Source organism: Balaenoptera acutorostrata, chromosome 11 (assembly GCF_949987535.1).
Source record: "Balaenoptera acutorostrata chromosome 11, mBalAcu1.1, whole genome shotgun sequence".
Classification (NCBI taxonomy): domain Eukaryota; kingdom Metazoa; phylum Chordata; class Mammalia; order Artiodactyla; family Balaenopteridae; genus Balaenoptera; species Balaenoptera acutorostrata.
Genome location: NC_080074.1, coordinates 20,894,952 through 20,914,369, shown reverse-complemented (window position 1 = coordinate 20,914,369; position 19,418 = coordinate 20,894,952). Strand labels below are relative to the sequence as shown.

The 19,418-nt window shown below is 37.0% G+C and overlaps 1 protein-coding gene across 3 annotated transcripts in view; it reads left to right on the top strand.

Annotated features, from left to right (window-relative positions):
- UTP20 (UTP20 small subunit processome component) overlaps positions 1-19,418 on the top strand; it is a 95,345-nt gene that overhangs the window by 31,991 nt on the left and 43,936 nt on the right. For all 3 annotated transcript variants that reach the window (XM_057555887.1, XM_007165813.3, XM_057555886.1), the window contains 6 exons: positions 6,316-6,501; positions 9,887-9,977; positions 11,060-11,145; positions 11,728-11,853; positions 15,541-15,707; positions 17,380-17,588. In XM_057555887.1, coding sequence (XP_057411870.1) covers positions 6,316-6,501; positions 9,887-9,977; positions 11,060-11,145; positions 11,728-11,853; positions 15,541-15,707; positions 17,380-17,588 — 865 coding nt within the window. The remainder of the gene's footprint in view (positions 1-6,315; positions 6,502-9,886; positions 9,978-11,059; positions 11,146-11,727; positions 11,854-15,540; positions 15,708-17,379; positions 17,589-19,418) is intronic.

Sequence of the window (19,418 nt, the reverse complement as noted above, 5' to 3'; positions counted from 1 at the left end):
AACTGCTAACAGCTGTAAAAGAGGAAATCGACAGTAACACAATAATAGTGGGGGACTTTAACACCTCACTTACACCAGTGGACAGATCATCCAAAATGAAAATAAATAAGGAAACAGAAGCTTTAAATGACACAATAGACCAGATAGATTTAATTGATATTTATAGGACATTCCATCCAAAAACAGCAGATTACACTTTCTTCTCAAGTGCGCACGGAACATTCTCCAGGATAGATCACATCTTGGGTCACAAATCAAGCCTCAGTGAATTTAAGAAAATAGAAATCATATCAAGCATCTTTTCTGACCACAACGTTATGAGATTAGAAATGAATTACAGGGGAAAAAACATAAAAAACACAAATGCATGGAGGCCAAACACTACGTTACTAAATAACCAAGAGATCACTGAAGAAATCAAAGAGGAAATCAAAAAATACCTAAAGACAAATGACAATGAAAACACAATAATCCAAAACCTATGGGTTGCAGCAAAAGCAGTTCTAAGAGGGAAGTTTATAGCTATACAAGCCTACCTCAAGAAACAAGAAAAATCTCAAATAAACAATCTAACCTTACACCTAAAGGAACTAGAGAAAGAAGAACAAACAAAACCCAAAGTTAGCAGAAGGAAAGAAATCATAAAGATCAGAGCAGAAATAAATGAAGTAGAAACAAAGAAAACAATAGCAAAGATCAATAAAACTAAAAGCTGGTTCTTTGAGAAGACAGACAAAATTGATAAACCATTAGCCAGACTCATCAAGAAAAAGAGGGAGAGGACTCAAATCAATAAAATTAGAAATGAAAAAGGAGAAGTTACAACAGACACCACAGAAATACAAAGCATCCTAGGAGACTACTACAAGCAACTCTATGCCAATAAAATGGACAACCTGGAAGAAATGGACAAGTTCTTAGAAAGGTATAACCTTCCAAGACTGAACCAGGAAGAAATAGAAAATATGAACAGACCAATCACAAGTAATGAAATTGAAACTGTGATTAAAAATCTTCCAACAAACAAAAGTCCAGGACCAGATGGCTTCACAGGTGAATTCTATCAAACATTTAGAGAAGAGCTAACACCCATCCTTCTCAAACTCTTCCAAAAAATTGCAGAGGAAGGAACACTCCCAAACTCATTCTATGAAGCCACCATCACCCTGATACCAAAACCAGACAAAGATACTACAAAAAAAGGAAATTACAGACCAATATCACTGATGAACAGATGCAAAAATCCTCAACAAAATACTAGCCAACAGAATCCAACAACACATTAAAAGGATCATACACCATGATCAAGTGGGATTTATCCCAGGGATGCAAAGATTCTTCAGTATACGCAAATCAATCAATGTGATACACCATATTAACAAATTGAAGAATAAAAACCATATGATCATCTCAATAGATGGAGAAAAAGCTTTTGACAAAATTCAACACCCAGTTATGATAAAAACTCTCCAGAAAGTGGGCATAGAGGTAACCTACCTCAACATAATAAAGGCCATATACGACAAACCCACAGCAAACATTATTCTCAATGGTGAAAAACTGAAAGCATTTCCTCTAAGATCAGGAACAAGACAAGGATGTCCACTCTCACCGCTATTATTCAACATAGTTTTGGAAGTCCTAGCCTCAGCAATCAGAGAAGGAAAAGAAATAAAAGGAATACAAATTGGAAAAGAAGAAGTAAAACTGTCACTGTTTGCAGATGACATACTACACATAGAGAATCCTAAAGATGCCACCAGAAAACTACTAGAGCTAATCAATGAATTTGGTAAAGTTGCATGATACAAAATTAATGCACAGAAATCTCTTGCATTCCTATACACTAATGATGAAAAATCTGAAAGAGAAATTAAGGAAACACTCCCATTTACCATTGCAACAAAAAGAATAAAATACCTCAGAATAAACCTACCTAGGGAGACAAAAGACCTGTAGGCAGAAAACTATAAGACACTGATGAAAGAAATTAAAGATGATACCAACAGATGGAGAGATATACCATGTTCTTAGATTGGAAGAATCAATATTGTGAAAATGACTATACTACCCAAAGCAATCTACAGATTCAATGCAATCCTTATCAAATTACCAGTGGCATTTTTTTCGGAACTAAAACAAAAAATCTTAAAATTTGTATGGAGACACAAAAGACCCCGAATAGCCAAAGCAGTCCTGAGGGAAAAAAACGGAGCTGGAGGAATCAGACTCCCTGCCTTCAGACTATACTACAAAGGTACAGTAACCAAGACAATATGGTACTGGCACAAAAACAGAAACATAGATCAATGGAACAAGTTAGAAAGCCCAAAGGTAAACCCACGCACCTATGGTCAACTAACCTATGACAAAGTAGGCAAGGATATACAATGGAGAAGAGACAGTCTTTTCAATAAGCGGTGCTGGGAAAACTGGACAGCTACATGTAAAAGAGTGAAACTAGAACACTCCCTAACACCATACACAAAAATAAACTCAAAATGGATTAGAGAGGTAAATGTAAGACCAGACACTGTAAAACTCTTAGAGGAAGACATAGGAAGAACACTCTTTGACATAAATCACAACAAGATCTTTTTTGATCCACCTCCTAGAGTAATGGAAATAAAAACAAAAATAAACAAATGGGACCTAATGAAACTTCAAAGCTTTTGCACAGCAAAGGAAACCATAAACAAGACGAAAAGACAACCCTCAGAATGGGAGAAAATATTTGCAAATGAATCAATGGACAAAGGATTAATCTCCTAAATATATAAACAGCTCATGCAGCTCAATATCAAAAAAACAAACAACCCAATCCAAAAATGGGCAGAAGACCTAAATAGACATTTCTCCAAAGAAGACATACAGATGGCCAAGAAGCACATGAAAAGCTGCTCAACATCACTAAGTATTAGAGAAATGCAAATCAAAACTACAATGAGGTATCACCTCACACCAGTTAGAATGGGCATCATCAGAAAATCTACAAACACCAGATGCTGGAGAGGGTGTGGAGAAAAGGGAACCCTCTTGCACTGTTGGTGGGAATGTAAACTGATACAGCCACTATGGAGAACAGTATGGAGGTTCCTTAAAAAACTAAAAATAGAATTACCATATGATTCAGCAGTCCCACTACTGGGCATATACCCAGAGAAAACCATAATTCAAAAAGGCACATGCACCCCAATGTTCATTGCAGTACTGTTTACAGTAGCCAGGTCATGGAAGCAACCTAAATGCCCATCGACAGATGAATGGATAAAGAAGAGATTGTACATATATGCAAAGGAATATTACTCAGCCATAAAAAGGAATGAAATTGGGTCATTTGTTGAGACGTGGATGGATCTAGAGACTGTCATCCAGAGTGAAGTAAGAAAGAGAAAAACAAATATTGTATATTAACGCATATATGTGGAACCTACAAAAATGGTACAGATGAACTGGTTTGCAGGGCAGAAATTGAGACACAGATGTAGAGAACAAACATATGGACACCAAGGGGGGAAAGCCGCGGGGTGGGGGGGTGGGGGTGGTGTGATGAATTGGGCGATTGGGACTGACATGTGTACACTGATGTGTATAAAATTGATGACTAATAAGAACCTGCTGTATAAAAAAAAATGGTTATCATTAATTTGTGAGAAAATTTTCAAATTATTTTCCGGTATCTAATAAGTTAATTGTATGCTTTTTTCTTCTTTATTCTCTTAATGTAATTAACTATACTGATTGACTTTAGAAAGGTAAACCTCTCTTGTATCGTTGGAATAAACCTCACTTGTCATGATAGATTAAAAAAAAAAAAAAAGAATTGACCATTGGCTTTGGAAGTGACCTTAATAAGAGTTGTTTTGGTTGACCTGATAGGGATGAAATTCTGATTAAAATGGCTTAAGAGAAAATGGAGAAGAAAAATGGAAACAGCAAGTATGGGCAGTTCTTGAAAAAAGGAAGCAGACATAGGTGGAAGGAGGTGTGGGAGCAGGAGGGGAGTCGTTGTTGTCTGGGTTGACCTTGAGCTTAAACGGCCTGTGTGTAGGCGATGCTGGCATGAATGATGCGGAAGGGCGGGGAAATGGGTAATGCAAGAGAGGGGATAAGATCGCGAGAGCCCTGCCTTTGAACAGGCAGGAGGAGACAGGATTGCGTGCATAAGTGAAGAGGTTTGCATGGATAATTCATTCTGGGAAAGGTTACAAGCAAAGATGCACACAGGTCGGTAGATATGGTGGTGGAAGAGTAATGATTTTCTCTTTTTCACATAACCCTTTGGACTTTATGTCTAAACAAGAGCAGTGACGTTCAGCTTCCTTGCCTTGTCTTGAAGATCATGTAGTGTTTATCAGTTGTTTTGTGAATTGCAAGGGGCTGTACGTATGCAAGCTGGTATTAACGGTGTTAGTAGGATATGAAGTTCCTATCATGTTAATTTTTCAAGTTTTTCCCCAAAGAAATAAATTACTCCTTAACCTACTGTAAAGACCTTCCTCTACTAGCACAAGGTGCTGTGAGGTGGGGATGGAGAGAGGAGCCTGTAACAGGAAGTGAGTCTCTGAGTTTAAGAAAACTTAAAGACTGAAAAGACACAATTTTTTTAAAATGTTGAAGATTAATTGGCACTGATTACCTAGAACTAATACTTTTGTAAATGATCCAAACTAATGAAAAACCCAAAGGTCACCTTTAATTCTGACTTTGAAATATATTATGGGCTTTTAATTTGGGGGGGTTATAAATGTATACTTCTAAATATGTTTCAAATAATTTGATATTAGGACTAATTGTGAATCCCTTGTAAACATTCTCTGAGAAGAACCAAACCAGAAGCAGAAATGAATGACTAACAATAGCAACAGTATCTCAGTGATAGGTGGCATTTAGTGAGTACTTGCTGTGTGTTAAACACTCTTATAAGTGCTTTGTATGAATTATGTAATAAGTGAATGAGTGAACATGCTGTGCATGGAGGTAAAAGTTAACATGTCATGTGGTTAATTGAGGGCTGAGAGTATAGTACACACGTTTTTAAATGGATAATGGTGCAGTTTGTAAAGGACAACTTTGCTCATTTCATTCATTCATTTATTTTTTATTTTTTAAGGGTAAGATCCTGCTAGCTAAGAGTACAGCATTGAGTATGGTAGTGTCTCAGCCCTCTAGGTATAGTGTTGTGTATTAACCTATAGTGTATTTCTTCCAGGTGTGCTGGTAGGATGCTATCCTCAAATATGTATTGTATCAGTGTATTTTTTAATTAATTAATTTACTTATTTTTGGCTGTTTTGGGTCTTCGTTGCTGCACACGGGCTTTAGTTGTGGCAAGTGGGGGCTCTTTGTTGTGGTGCACGGGCTTCTCATTGCGGTGGCTTCTCGTTGTGGAGCACGGGCTCTAGGCATGTGGGCTTCAGTAGTTGTAGCACGACAGCTCAGTAGTTGTGGCTCACAAGCTCTAGAGTGCAGGCTCAGTAGTTGTGGCGCACGGGCTTAGTTGCTCCGCGGCATGTGGGATCTTCCCGGACCAGGGTTCGAACCCGTGTCCCCTGCATTGGCAGGCGGATTCTTAACCTCTGTGCCACCAGGAAAGTCCCTATCAGTGTATTTTTGAGTGAGGACTTTAAAGTCTATCTGATCAGTTTCCTTATATCTATAGCCCACTGTCATGCACAAAACAGACAACAAAGTAATAATTGTTGGATGAATGAACCAAAGTGACACAAAACTAAAGCACTGAATGATAGCCTTTAAGATAACATTAGTTACCTACAACAATGGACCAAAATTAAAAGGATGGAATTCAGTAAGAACAAATGTGAATACCAACTGCACAAACTTAGTTTAGAGGAGCCAAAGCATAAAGCCTTACTGATTTTCATTGCCTGGACATTTAGTCTGAGTCTGTGTCATGTTGTGACTTCCCTCAAAAGCAATGAATTGATAGTCCCACCTGTCTTACCAGGTCATACCTGGAGGGCTGAATACTATACTTTAATAATCTACCCCTATGCCCTCCTCCCCAAGTTGTGGTTCCAGAGACAGGGAGGCTGATATCAGCTTAGTCCAAAGTAGACATTTCAAATATTTTCAACAGTGTAACAATGAAGTGGCTGTCTTCTGCAGTTAGTGATTGACTTGTCAAATTAGGTACTTAAGAGGGTCTGAGTTTAAATGGTGAAGAAGATGCTTGACTAAGGTGCCTCTGATGTCTCTTCTGTGTGTGAGTCTGTGAACTGGAGACATACATCTGTCATAAACATTTAGGATATTTAGCTTCATCTGTTTCATATCACTCTCTTTCCACTGTAGCAATGAGTATTACCCAGCAGATCTGCAAGTTGCACCAACCCAGGATCTGCGAAGAAAAGGCAGAGGGCTGGGGGCAGAGGAAATAGAAGAGGAACCTGTTGCTGGAGAGGATGAACAGTTGGGGGAAGAGCTGGCGCCCCAAGATGAACCCTCACAAAAGAAAAAGACAAGAAGAGCTGCGGCCAAGTAAGTTCAGCGTTGCTGAAAGATTACAGATCCACGAATCCAGGAGGAGCAGGAAGAGACCTCTTGTGACCTCCTGTGAAATAGTCTGGGACAAGATGAATTACTCAGATAATTATTTTCCAAAGTGCTGAATCTTCCTGAGATTTTCTTTTACAACCTGAAGAAAACTGCCAGTGTTCTGAGTTTTTTCTTCGCTTGCTTATTATTTATTTTTTCTTGTTTAGCCACAGAATGTTAGAGTTTGGGGACTTTGGAGTCATCTGATTGTAGCGCCTTTTTATAGATGAGAGCACTGGGGCCTGGAGCAGTTAAATGCCCTTGACCTTTGTCGTTCACTTTCATAGCATCGTGACATTATGTTTGTGTGCTGGGGCAACACAGAATGGAACATCTTCTCCCTTATAAATAAGCGCATCAGCACTCTTAACTTTGCCTTTTGACTTCTTTTCCTGATTACTTTTGGCTTTCTTTTTTTCCATGCTGTTACATTCTCTTTCTAACTCTCTGGATTATTCATTTACCTAAATTGTTAGAAACGTTAGAAAAAAGAAGTGACTCTGCTTTCAGAAGGTACTCCAGCTTACTTGAATATTGTCTGAATTGGGGTGTCAGAGATCCACCAGATTGGCGCTGCTGTGTTATTTTAACACTTTACATCTCAATCTGATACGTACATTTGTTGAGTCTTTCCCATGAGCCATTTGTTAGCTCATCATTCAGCAACTGTATCGAGGTCCTTTTGCTAAGTGCTGGGCAACAGAGATGAATGGTACCTAGCTTCTGCAGAGCTAGAAGCTCAGTCTAATGCCTGATGAAATATTTTAACAGAAGTATTTTTAAAGGAGTTACAGGAGCACAGTAAAAAAAAAAATGACTTAATTCTATCACAAAGGGGAGGGCACCTTTGAAGGTGAAAGACGAAAGTTTGCCAAGCACAGAAGGACTTGCCAGCTAATGGAAATAGTGTACAAAGCACAGGAGTTTATATACTAAGATCATGGCTAAGCTTCGTGGAACCATAGTTCCTTCTCTGCTCCTACCTTCTCACAACTCTGAGCATTCTATCCCCTACTACTTCCTCTAAGACAGAGATTGCTGTTTTCATCTTTGTATCCTTCAGCATAACAGCTATCCAAAGGTTTGTCCTTGTGTTTATTTGTTGAATAAACGAATAAGCTCTTCATGCATTCATACCTCTTCCATTCCCACCCCTGGACCTTTGCTATGTCCTTTCTGCAGTCCCCTTGCCTCATCGCTGCCAAGTGAAATTCTAGTCATACTTCAAGGCACAGTTCTCATTCTACTTCTTCACTGAAGCGCTTCCTGGCTTTTAAACTAGAAGTTATCTTACCCACCTTTAAACTTTGATAACAGCTCTTCATACCTGTAATCAGGTGCTGCTCCTTGCCTTGGGTACTAATTCTTTCATAAATCATCCATGTAAATTAAAAACTCTTTAAAGATAAGTTCCATGTCTCAATTAATTTTCCTGGCCCCTGTAGCCAAACCTAGAATGTTGCTAGCATTCCCCATCATTGAAAATGTAAGTAAATGGATAATCACACTCTTGGGGCCATCTCAGTATATTCATAGCCCAATTTTATAATCCATGGGACACCTTCCTCACTGGCAAGTATTTAATGAGAACGTGAAAATTAGCTCCTGTTCTCTTTGTCTCCTGAAGGCTACATGGCACATAAAAAATAATAAATGTTGAGGGAAGGAGTGTATGTTTCAACAGAAGATTTTAACAATTTATTTGTAAAACTGCAAAGGCTCAGTGATAAGTAATTACAGAGACATTGTATCAGTCAGAGCTTTCCAGAGAAACAGAACCAGTAGAATGGAGATATATATGGGGAGGGGGTATGTGTGGAGAGATTTGTTTTAAGGAATTGGCTCACTTGATTATAGGAGCCAGCAAGTCCAGAATTTGTTGGGCAGATAGCAGGTTGGAAACTCAGGCAGGATTTGACGCTTGTAGTCTTGAATGTGAAGTTCGTAGGGCAGGATTTCTGTGTGACATTCTTACGGCAGAATTCCTTTTCTAAGAAACATCAGTTTTTGCTCTTATAGCTTTCAATTGATTGGAGGAGGCCCATCCACATTATTGAGGGTAATCTCCTTTATTTAAAGTCCACTTGTTGTAGATGTTAACAACATGTACAAAATATTTTCATTGCAACACCTGGATTAGTGTTTTGTTACATAACTGGGTACTGTAACTTAGGTTGACACATAAGACTAATCATGACAGGCATTTAAGCTAAATATAAATAATAGTGCTTCCCTTACCCCTATTTCTCTACAATATCTTAAAGAGGTCATAATTTCCAGCCATTTTTCTCTATATTAACTAGTAGGGCTTTCACAGTTTTGCTTTCTTTTGCCTAAAACAGAGAAATGCATTGTTTGCTAAACCCTTGGGAGCGGAAGCACCACAACTTGTGGTCTTTCATTCAATCCTCGCAGAAAATCTGGGAGGTCTTGTCTTTGTCGAGATGAGGAACCTGAGACTCTGAGACATTCAGTGACTTTCCCCGAAGTCAACAACTCAGAATGGCAGAACCACACATGCAGCTTGGTTTCCACCTCTCTTCGCTTCTCCCTGCTTATGTTTTTGAAGTAGGCAAATGAAATCTCTCCAAATCTTAATAATTTATTCATTCAGGTTTTTTTTTTTAAGTTCTAATACATCTTATAAATTATACACAGAGAGAAAACAGTTTTTTCTCAAGTATTTTTAAAGCCTTGTAGAGTCTATGGATTAGAAAGTTGAGCATGTAAATGCAGGAGAAGCGCTCTTCTCATTCTGTCCTGGTAGATGATGTGGTTTGTTTGAGGCAACCCCATCTTCAGATTTAACTTTTACCACAGAACATTGCTCTTTCTTCCTCCTTCTTGGTAAGCAAGAGCCACGGTTACCCAAACTTGGACCTCTGTTGCCTGACATCAGTTTTTATGTTATATAAAAGTGAGGAAGTGTATATTTTTCCACTTTCCTGTCTACTGCATAGGAACTAGATAAGGAATCATTCCAAGAATTATCTGTGTTCAATTTTGGAATGTATTACCATTTTGATTACTTTCTTTCTACATTTGGTTTAATTTAAACCATTCTGAGGACATCCTGAATGATTTTCTGGGGTGGGGAGCCTAGATTTCAGGGGAGGACCTGCCTGAGATTTGGAATTCCTGGAGAATGATTTCCTAAATGCAAATAATTAAAACTTGTCTGTGTAATTAACAGTGAAACTATAGTCAAGGTGTTCAGAGTACCTGTCAGAGACTAAAATTAGTGGGTACTATCATCTCAAGAAAATAATGTCTATTCTTTAATTCTGTTTTTTCTGTTTTTCTCGGGGGTTTTTTGTTTGTTTTTCAGGCAGTTAATTGCTCATTTGCAAGTTTTCTCTAAGTTTTCGAATCCACGAGCCTTATATCTAGAATCCAAATTATATGAGCTGTATCTTCAGGTAAGTAAAATAAATTCTTGCCACTACAGTTACTTGTGAACTTTTCTCTCCCTTTTTCTTTGCCAAAATAACTTGTAGGTTTTCAATAATTGTTGGAATAGGGCCCATATCTACACTTTAAGTCTAATTTTTTTTTTTTGTAATTAACCGATATTTTCTGTATCTTGAGAAACAGTTTTAGACCACTAATTTAGCGGATTTTTAAAGAAATTTGGGGTGACTAAACATTGATCGGCTGTATTAACAGTGAGTATAACAAAGCGTTAGTTGTCTCGTGAGAATTCGTTTTTAGAAGGGAGCGAGGGTTTGTGCCGAGAGAGCTGCTACTTTTCACTGCTAGGCAAGTTAGCCTTATGGAGCGTCAGGGTTTCAGGATCTTTTCGACTGAATGAAAAAAGATAGAATAATAGTCCATGGAAATCACAATATATGGCCTTGAATTCCAAAAAACGTTGCAGAAAAAAATTAACGTCAGAAGCAGAGTAAGCATTGGATGTCATTCTAAACCATCTGGGGAAACGAGATTTTCTCTTTTCATTTGGATGTTTTTTAAATGAAACATATTATTTCATCAGAATTTGTCCTTGTTTTGCCCGTAATTCAGATATAACTTGTTTATAGAGCCAGAGCTCAAAACTCTCAGTTGTCCACAGGAAACAAAATTCTGAACTGACTGATCAGAGAGGCTTCAGAGCCAGGTCTTCTTTCCTGGCATCTTCCTGACTGCTGTTACCTTCACGGTATTAGAAGAGCTCTGTCTCATCACAGGACCAGCCCAGTTGGTGTAAACCTAGATTCATGTAGGGAATTGGCCTTGGCCAAAAGACAGATAGACCTGAGAATCTTGCATGTGGGAGGCAGGTGTCAGAGTTGTGTTTCTGTTTTGTTCTTTGCATATATTCTGTTCATCTTCCTTTACCTCCAGGAAAATGTAAAGCTATTATCAGGAATCATCCTTAACCCACGTCTAAGAATTTAGATTCTAAGAATTTTAGTTGAGCAAACTAGTACGAGTAAATTATGATCCCATGGTATGTGTATATCTGACTTCATTAATTTATTCTATAAAATATCATTCCTAGTTGTTGCTACACCAAGATCAAATGGTGCAAAAAATAACACTGGATTGCATAATGACATATAAACATCCACATATCCTCCCTTACAGGTAAGTTATTTGAAGCTAAAGAGATATTTGGGGGGCTGATTTTTAATCTTTCTACCAGACATCTTCTTATAAAGTAATTTTATAAAGGCCTAGGAAATTTCCCTCTTTTCTAAGGTGATCGTAATGCTATTTTCAGGTAAGAAATGAAAACTGGAAGTATATTTGTTTGTTAAGAGTGCTTCTCCATAGATAATAAGGTAGGAGAGAGAATATTAATTGAAAAGTATGTGTTGAGGTGGTTATATCATTTCTTCTTGCTTATACAATGTCATAAAATCTTGGTGATTACTTAGGGAGTCATCATAATCACACTCTAAGAACTGAAGAAAGCTTTCATATTATGCTTTTTTAAACAGCTGAATTATTGACTAACTCCTTATAATGCCTTTTACCTTTTAAAATTTGAAAACTTGCCATTTTGGAAGGTATTTGTGTGAAGACTTTCCTTTACGGATGTCAACTACAGCATAAACTATTCTTAATACCTATTTCATTTATATATGTATAGTACTCTATTAATTATATTTTTTTTAAAAGTATTATTGATTAAGTGATGATTTGTGCTGAATTCTATTTTTAAAGGGAAAACTTACAAAGATTGCTTGAAGACAGAAGCTTTAAGGAAGAGATAGTGCATTTTAACATTTCTGAAGATAATACAGTAGTGAAAGCAGCCCACCGAGCAGATCTGTTTCCCATTCTGATGAGGTATTTATACACTTTCAAAACTGATTTTTTAAAAGTTCGTCACAAAAACAATTGTGAGTATCGTATTATGATTCTTTCAGCAATTGTAATGGAATATTTCATTTTGAATTTTATTTAATTATTTACTTTTAAAATTGGTCTTTTGGGGAAGTCAAATTGTTATAGAGACTTATTTTAAATATTTTGTTCCTAACATGAGGAAGGATCTTGCCATGGTGTTATTTTAATAATACTGTTAAAATTAAATCCAATATTTCTCTAAGGTTTGCTTTTGAGAAATAGTATAAATAATTCATTCATTTGGTATGTAACTAATTATGAGATATAAAAACTATTGATTTGTGTTATTTAACCATCCACGTTTCAAAACTTTATTACTAGTTTTCATAGTTTTCATTGGATTTTCTGGGTCATAAAATAGTAGTGAATAACAGTCATCGGTCAGGTTGTTAGTCCCGTTTCAAAACCCTTTGAGATCCCATTTTACTGAGAGTAGCAAAGGGAATCCAATCCTTACTACGCCTTTAAGGGCCTGGTATGACTTAGGCCAGACCCACCTCTCTCACGACATCTCTTCCATTTACCACCCCACTCAGAGCCCATTCCACAACCTTTCTTCACAATACTTAGTCATCCAGCATAGCCTCTTTTCTTATTGTGTATCTCCCCTGCTAGAAGGCAAACTCCATGGCTCTTAGTAAATAGTGGTCAAATGAATTTTGTGTTCTCATGTATGATATAAATCCCTCTTTTTCTGTTTTTTAATTTACATATTCCTTACAGAGCCAGAAGAATTAACTGTGGTAGTAGTGGTTGTGGTTATCCTTGTCTTGCTACTGGCTTTAACAGTGATGTTTCTAGAGCAGTCGTTCTTAAAGTGTGGTCTGCTCCTTCTTGGTGTGGGCTGTCCCAGAGATGTTCTCAGGAGGTCCAGGAGGTTAAAACTTTTTTCATAATACTACTAAGACATTACCTTTTCCATTGTGCTAACATTTGTGCTCACCAGGCAAAAGCAATGATGCGTAAAACTTTGGGTGCCTTAGCAGGAATCAGGACAGTGGCTCCCAGCTGTGCTAGCCATTCTTCATTGCCACAGACCTGGAGTTTTAAAAAAATAAAATAAAAAGCTGGTTTCATTCAATGCCCTTAGATGAATCTTGAGCCTTGAGTACTTGTCTTTTTATTATTCTATATGCAAAAGTGGGAGGTATGCATAAGACACTTCTGCTGCTCACTTGTTCCCATGGAATTTTTTTCATGTTTACAAGTAACTGATGCATGTTACAGGATCATTCATGGGTAAAGATCTGTTCAAAGTGCAAGATAGACAGATGGATTTTAATGTAACAGAGTTCACAAAGTTCACTGATATGGTTTCAGATTCCACCTTGCAACCAGCCTTTAAGAAACTGCTTCCTGTTGAGGTTTGGTGTAGTGTCAAAGTGGAATATCCACAGTTAACTGAAAAGAATTATCTGAAAGTTTGTAAAACATTTTTCCCTTCTCCAACTACATATCTGTGTAAGGCTGGATTTTCTTCAACCACAATATATTGCAACAGATTGAATGCGGAAGCAGATATGAGAATTCATTTATCTTCTAATAAGCCAGGCAATAAAGAAATTTGAAGGAAAAAAAAAAGTAAAACAATGCCTCTAATCTCACTAATTTTCGGAGGGACGGGTTTGGAATATATAACTAATTTTTATTAAAAATGTTACTTTTGCTAACTTGTTTTAACCTGTGCTATGATAAATATCAATAGATAAAACTCACATATACAAAAGCTCTTCAATAATTTTTAAGATTGAAAAGGGATCCTAATATTGAAGAGTTTGAAAACCATTGTCTTTAAAATTTGAATGTTAAGCCAGTAGTTTTATCATGCTAAGAAAGTAGCTTTTATTACTATGTTATTTAGTATTTCTGCTAAATGGATGTTGAATTTTATTAGAATGACTATTAACCATGTATTAAAATGATCATATTAACTTTTTTCTATGAGCTATTGATCTGTATTAATCTAATAGATTTTACTAATGATTCTTTCTTGCATTCCTGGGATAATCCTTATTCAGCTTTAATATCGTTTTAATGCAGCACTGGGTACTGTTTTCAGAAATGTCATGGGGTTTTTTCCCCCAGTTATTTATTTATTTATTATTACTGAAGTATTTATAATATTGTATTAGTTTCAGATGTACAGCAAAGTGATTCAGTTATATAGTTTCCTGTGCTATACAGTAAATCCTTGTTGCTTATCTATTTTATGTATAGTAGTTTCTATCTGTTAATACCACACTCCTAATTTATCCCCCTCCCCCTCCCTTTCCCCTTTGGTAATCATAAGTTTGTTTTCTATGCCTGTGAGTCTGTTTGTTTTGTATGTAGATTCATTTGTATTATTTTTTAGATTCCACATACAAGTGATATCATATAATATTTGTCTTTGTCTGACTTACTTCACTTGGTATGATAATCTCTAGGTCCATCCGTGTTGCTGCCAGTGGCATTATTTCATTCTTTTTTATGGCTGAGTAATATATATATATATATATATATATATATATATATATGTGTGTATATATATATATACACACACACACTATATATATATATGTTTATATACACACACCACATCTTAAACCAGTCATCTGTCACTGGACACTTAGGTTGCTTCCATGCCTTGGCTACTGTAAATAGTGCTGCTATCAACATTGGGGTGCATGGGTCTTTTCAGAAAAATTAGAGTTTTCTCCGGATATATGCCCAGGAGTAGGATTGCTGGATCATAATAAGTTAGCTCTATTTTTAGTTTTTAAGGAACCTCCATACTGTTCTCCATAGTGGCTGCACCAATCTACATTCCTACCAACAGTGTAGGAAGGTTCCCTTTTCTCTACACCCTCTCCAGATTTTATTATTTGTAAACTCTTTGATGATAGCCATTCTGACAGGTGTGAGGTGATACCTCATTGTGATTTTGATTTGCTAGAAATGTTGTGTTTTTTGTTTTTAGGCAATATTGGTATGTAGTTTATTTCTCTTCCTTAATCCATCTTGATATCACAACTATACCACCTTCATAAATGAAAAAGGACTGTTTCCTTCTTTCTCTCTGCTGTGAAACTATATCACGGGGATTGTTTTTCCTTGAAAGTTTTAAAAATTCATCTGTAAAACTATGTGAGCTCCAAGTTTACTCATTTATTCAGGGTTTCTTAAGTTCCTTTTGCTTATTTATATGTGTGTTTTTTCCAGAAAATTACCCATTTAATTGAAATCTTTCCAGTTTCCTTATTTTACTTATAGTTATGCTCTTATTTTACTTCCTTTTAATCTATATATTCTTGTTTTCATTTTTCCTTGATTAGACTTACCTCTGGCTTGCCTATTTTATTGCTTTTTTTCTCTTCCAAAGAACCACCTTCTGGCCATTGTCTTTATTATTTCCTTCTTCCTGCTTCCCTTAGCCTTGTGTTTGTTGTTGTTATTTTAAAATTTCCATATTAAATATCTAATTTTTATTTTCATTCTTCCTTGTTTTAGAATGTATCCATTTAAATCTGTTGAGTTACTAGTCTAGCCTTTTAGGAAAACGAAACAACTGTGTTTTAGGGTTAATGTGCAGATAAATAATGTTTTAGGATGAATGTGCAAATAAATAACATTCTTTGGACTTTTTAGAATTTTGTATGGCCGAATGAAGAATAAGACTGGGAGTAAAACTCAGGGGAAATCTGCTTCTGGCACCCGCATGTCCATCATTCTGAGGTTCCTCGCTGGGACCCAGCCTGAAGAGATCCAGATATTCTTGGACCTGCTATTTGAGCCTGTGAAGCACTTCAAGAATGGTAGCTATCAACTAGCTGCCGCTCTGCATGCATGTTGTCTGCTCAGACCTCTGCTGTCTCAGGCTGTTTCCCATGCTCTTGGGCATCTTTCTAAGGGGGTCACTCTTCCTAATCTCGAAGGTGGTCTTTTTGCTGACATGCAGTTTATTTTAAACTTTGATTGAATTAGGTGGAGCTAACAGATGATCCTGGGGATTATCATCACCCCTGTGCTAATAAGCCCCTGATTAGAAAATGTGTATTTTTTGTTGTTATTGTACATTTAGGCCATTTGAAAAATGATACTTATCCGTATAGGATGAATAAGTTTCTCCTTAGAAACTTAAAGCATGCTGCAAAATTAATCTTAATTGTCTTGGCACGTATTCATTCACTGAATCATTCAACTATTGCGTAATGATTTGTTGAATACCTCCTGCACCCTAGACACTCCGTTGAATATAGAAAAATGAGTATTTATAATCCCTGCTCTCAACCTCATGGTCTAAACAAAGTGGATTAGTAAGTGTATACAATGAGCTGTGTTGCTCTGTGGTATGTTCTCCAGTATGCAATGTTAGTAATTAATAGTAATAATAATGGCTAACATTTACTGAGTTCCTACTTCATGCCAGACATTATGACAGGCCCTTTACGTACAACTCAGTTGACTGTTAAAACAGCCACATTAGGTTTCAGTACTTGATAGTCCCCATTTTATACATAAGGAAACTGAGGCTTAGAGAGGTAAGTGTTTTGCCCATGGTGAACCTGGTATTTGTACACAGATCTTCCCGACTACAGTACCTCTGCTCCAGTCTTAAAATTGCTTTGTTTTGGGCAAACATAGATATTTATTTATAGGGTAATGTGTTGCTTTTTTTTCCCCCCCTTGGGGGGTGGGGGAGGGGAGAGGATAATAGATATAGCTGTTAAAAGGTTTTCATTCAGTATAATATAGTCCTGTGAAGGAAGTTGGCTGTAATGAATAGAAGAGTTTTTGTTCAGTGTAATAGCCTCTATTGTTAAGAGGGTAGCTATTAATGATACCCTTATGGATAGACTGTTTTGGTGTATGAATCAGTAAGCTCATGATCTCATACCAGTTGGTTTGAAGTAAAGCTCAAGCAATAACAATTCAAGTCTTTTAAGTAAATTATGAAATCAGTATGGTACCTGTTTATAAAGGACCATTGTTTTATTTATTTATCAGGAGCTGCAAGAGAAATAAAACACTTGATTCTCAGCCTTAAAGGAGCTTATAATGTAACAAGACATTTTCCTTGAAACTGCTGAAAATAGCAGAGTCCATGAAAGTTGAGAGGGAGAAAATGTGTGGAAAGTTGATAGATGGAATAAAATGGAATTCCTTAGGTTTTGAGGAATAGTATAAATAGGGTGAGAATTGGGCTTAGAGGCTTAGTTCTGTCACAAGTTTCTTACTTGCCTTTACTACCCAGTTTCCTCATCTATAAAATGATAGTAGTAAAAGCTACCACATCTAGCTCATTGAATGTTGGGTAAGAATCAAAAGAAGAAAAAATACAAGTGAAGTACATTATCATCTGTAAATCATTATAACAGTAGAAAATGCTGTATTATTGAGGGAAAGTGAAAGGAAGCTATAATTATAAATAGTAACAAACTAATATTTCCCTTCACATGCTATCTCTGGTTCTCTCTGTTTCACTAGGAGAATGCCATTCTGCTGTCATTCAAGCAATAGACGATTTGGATTTGTCTAAAGTTCTCCCTTTGGGTCGTCAGCACGGTATCTTAAATAGCCTTGAAATAGTATTAAAGAACATTAGTCATCTGATCAGTGCATACTTACCAAAGATTTTGCAGATACTGCTCTGCATGACCGCAACTGTATCCCACATCCTTGATCAACGAGAAAAGGTGAGAGAGATTCACTTTACACGTTTTCTTCTCGGGTAAAAGTCTGTGTCTTACTTGGGAAATTGGTTGGGGCCTGAATATCTAACATCCTTCTAGGTTAATTCTTTCTTATGTAAAGTATCTCTTTATTTATTTATTTTTTAAGTATTTTTCTTTCTTTCTTTTTTTAAATTTTATTTATTTATTTATTTATTTTTGGCTGCATTGGGTTCTCATTGCTGCGCACAGGCTTTCTCCAGTTGCGGCGAGAGGGGGCTACTCTTCATTGCAGTGCGTGGGCTTCTCATTGCAGTGGTTTCTCTTGTTGCGGAGCACGGGCTCTAGATGCGCAGGCTTCAGTAGTTGTGGCATGTGGGCTCAGTAGTTGTGACTCATGGGCTCTAGAGTACAGGCTCAGTAGTTGTGGCTCACGAGCTCTAGAGTGCAGGCTCAGTAGTTGTGGTGCACAGGCTTAGTTCTGCGACATGTGGGATCTTCCCAGACCAGGGCCCGAACCCATGTCCCCTGCATTGGCAGGCGGATCCTTAACCACTGCACCATCAGGGAAGCCCAAGCATCTCTTTAAAATGGCCTTCCCTATAATGGGAATCTTCACTGTTATAAATATTTATGAATAGCTAGAAAATGCAGATTATAGCAAGCGTCTATTTAAAAAGGAGGTGAAATGGTAGGGAGGGAGTTAGTTCTGTATACGTCTCAGAACAAAGTCCGAGGTAGTTGAGCTGATGTTTCTTATATCTTAATTTCAGGAACCTAAAAGTGTAGGACATCTTCTAACTCTCATTTAATTCAAAGTGGTTGGAGAATGAATCGAATACTGTTAGCACTGTCCTTGTTATTTTGAGCCAGAGTTTCCCAGACCTCTTTTAAAGGTAAATGCTTGCCTATTGTAAGTGCAATGTTTTAAATAAAGGTAAGTAGCAAGATCGGGCAAGACAAGTCAGCTAGCTAACTGCCAGGAGGCTTCGTGAGTTGGTGCTTAGGAAATGTTTTCTGAATTATATTCAAGACAATATATTTATGTCTTGTTGAAACACGTATGTGGATATAAGTATACTCATTGGAGTTTAGGAAAACTTAATGTTTTTATGGACTGACTGAAGGCTTCTTGGAGAAAATGGGACTTGAAGTGAAAACCCAGACTCAGATGTCTGCTGTCGATTCTCAATTCATGACAAATAGGCACAGTTTTAATTTGGCTAAAATTCATTTCATTTGTTTTAGGGATATGCCTGATGAACTGCCTCTCAAATACAGTCATAACTAAAAATTGACAGCCAAAGTTTTACACTGCTTTTTCAGGCTATGCATGGATATGAATCTGCTTTAGTAATGAAATAATATTCTCTGGTTAACAAGATCTACAGATTTAGAATATACCTTCCATTTTGGTAGGCACTATTTTATTTTCATCATTCTTTCATTCATTCCTTCAACAAATGTTAATTGAACCCCTACTGTTTGTCAGGCACTGTACTAAGCATTGGGGTGAAGCAGCAAACAAAAGTTCCTGTCCACTTAATTATATAGTAAATACTTATTTCACACCTACTATCTGCCAGGCATTGTTGTAGGTGGAGAACGAGATGGTAAGGACTCCGTATCTTGGGGAGAAGATTATAGATAAATACAAAAATAATCAGAATAATGCCAGATGGTAAGTTCTAAGAGGAAAATAAACTCAGGAGGCTCCTCTGCAGATCTCTTAAAATCCTTCTCTCTGTCGCTGTCTCTTCTCCAGTACTCTGCCCTGTGACTTCTGGCCACCTTGGCCTCCCCAAGTCGCACAACTGTCTCCTCATTTTAAGAAGATTGTTGGATTCTCCCTGG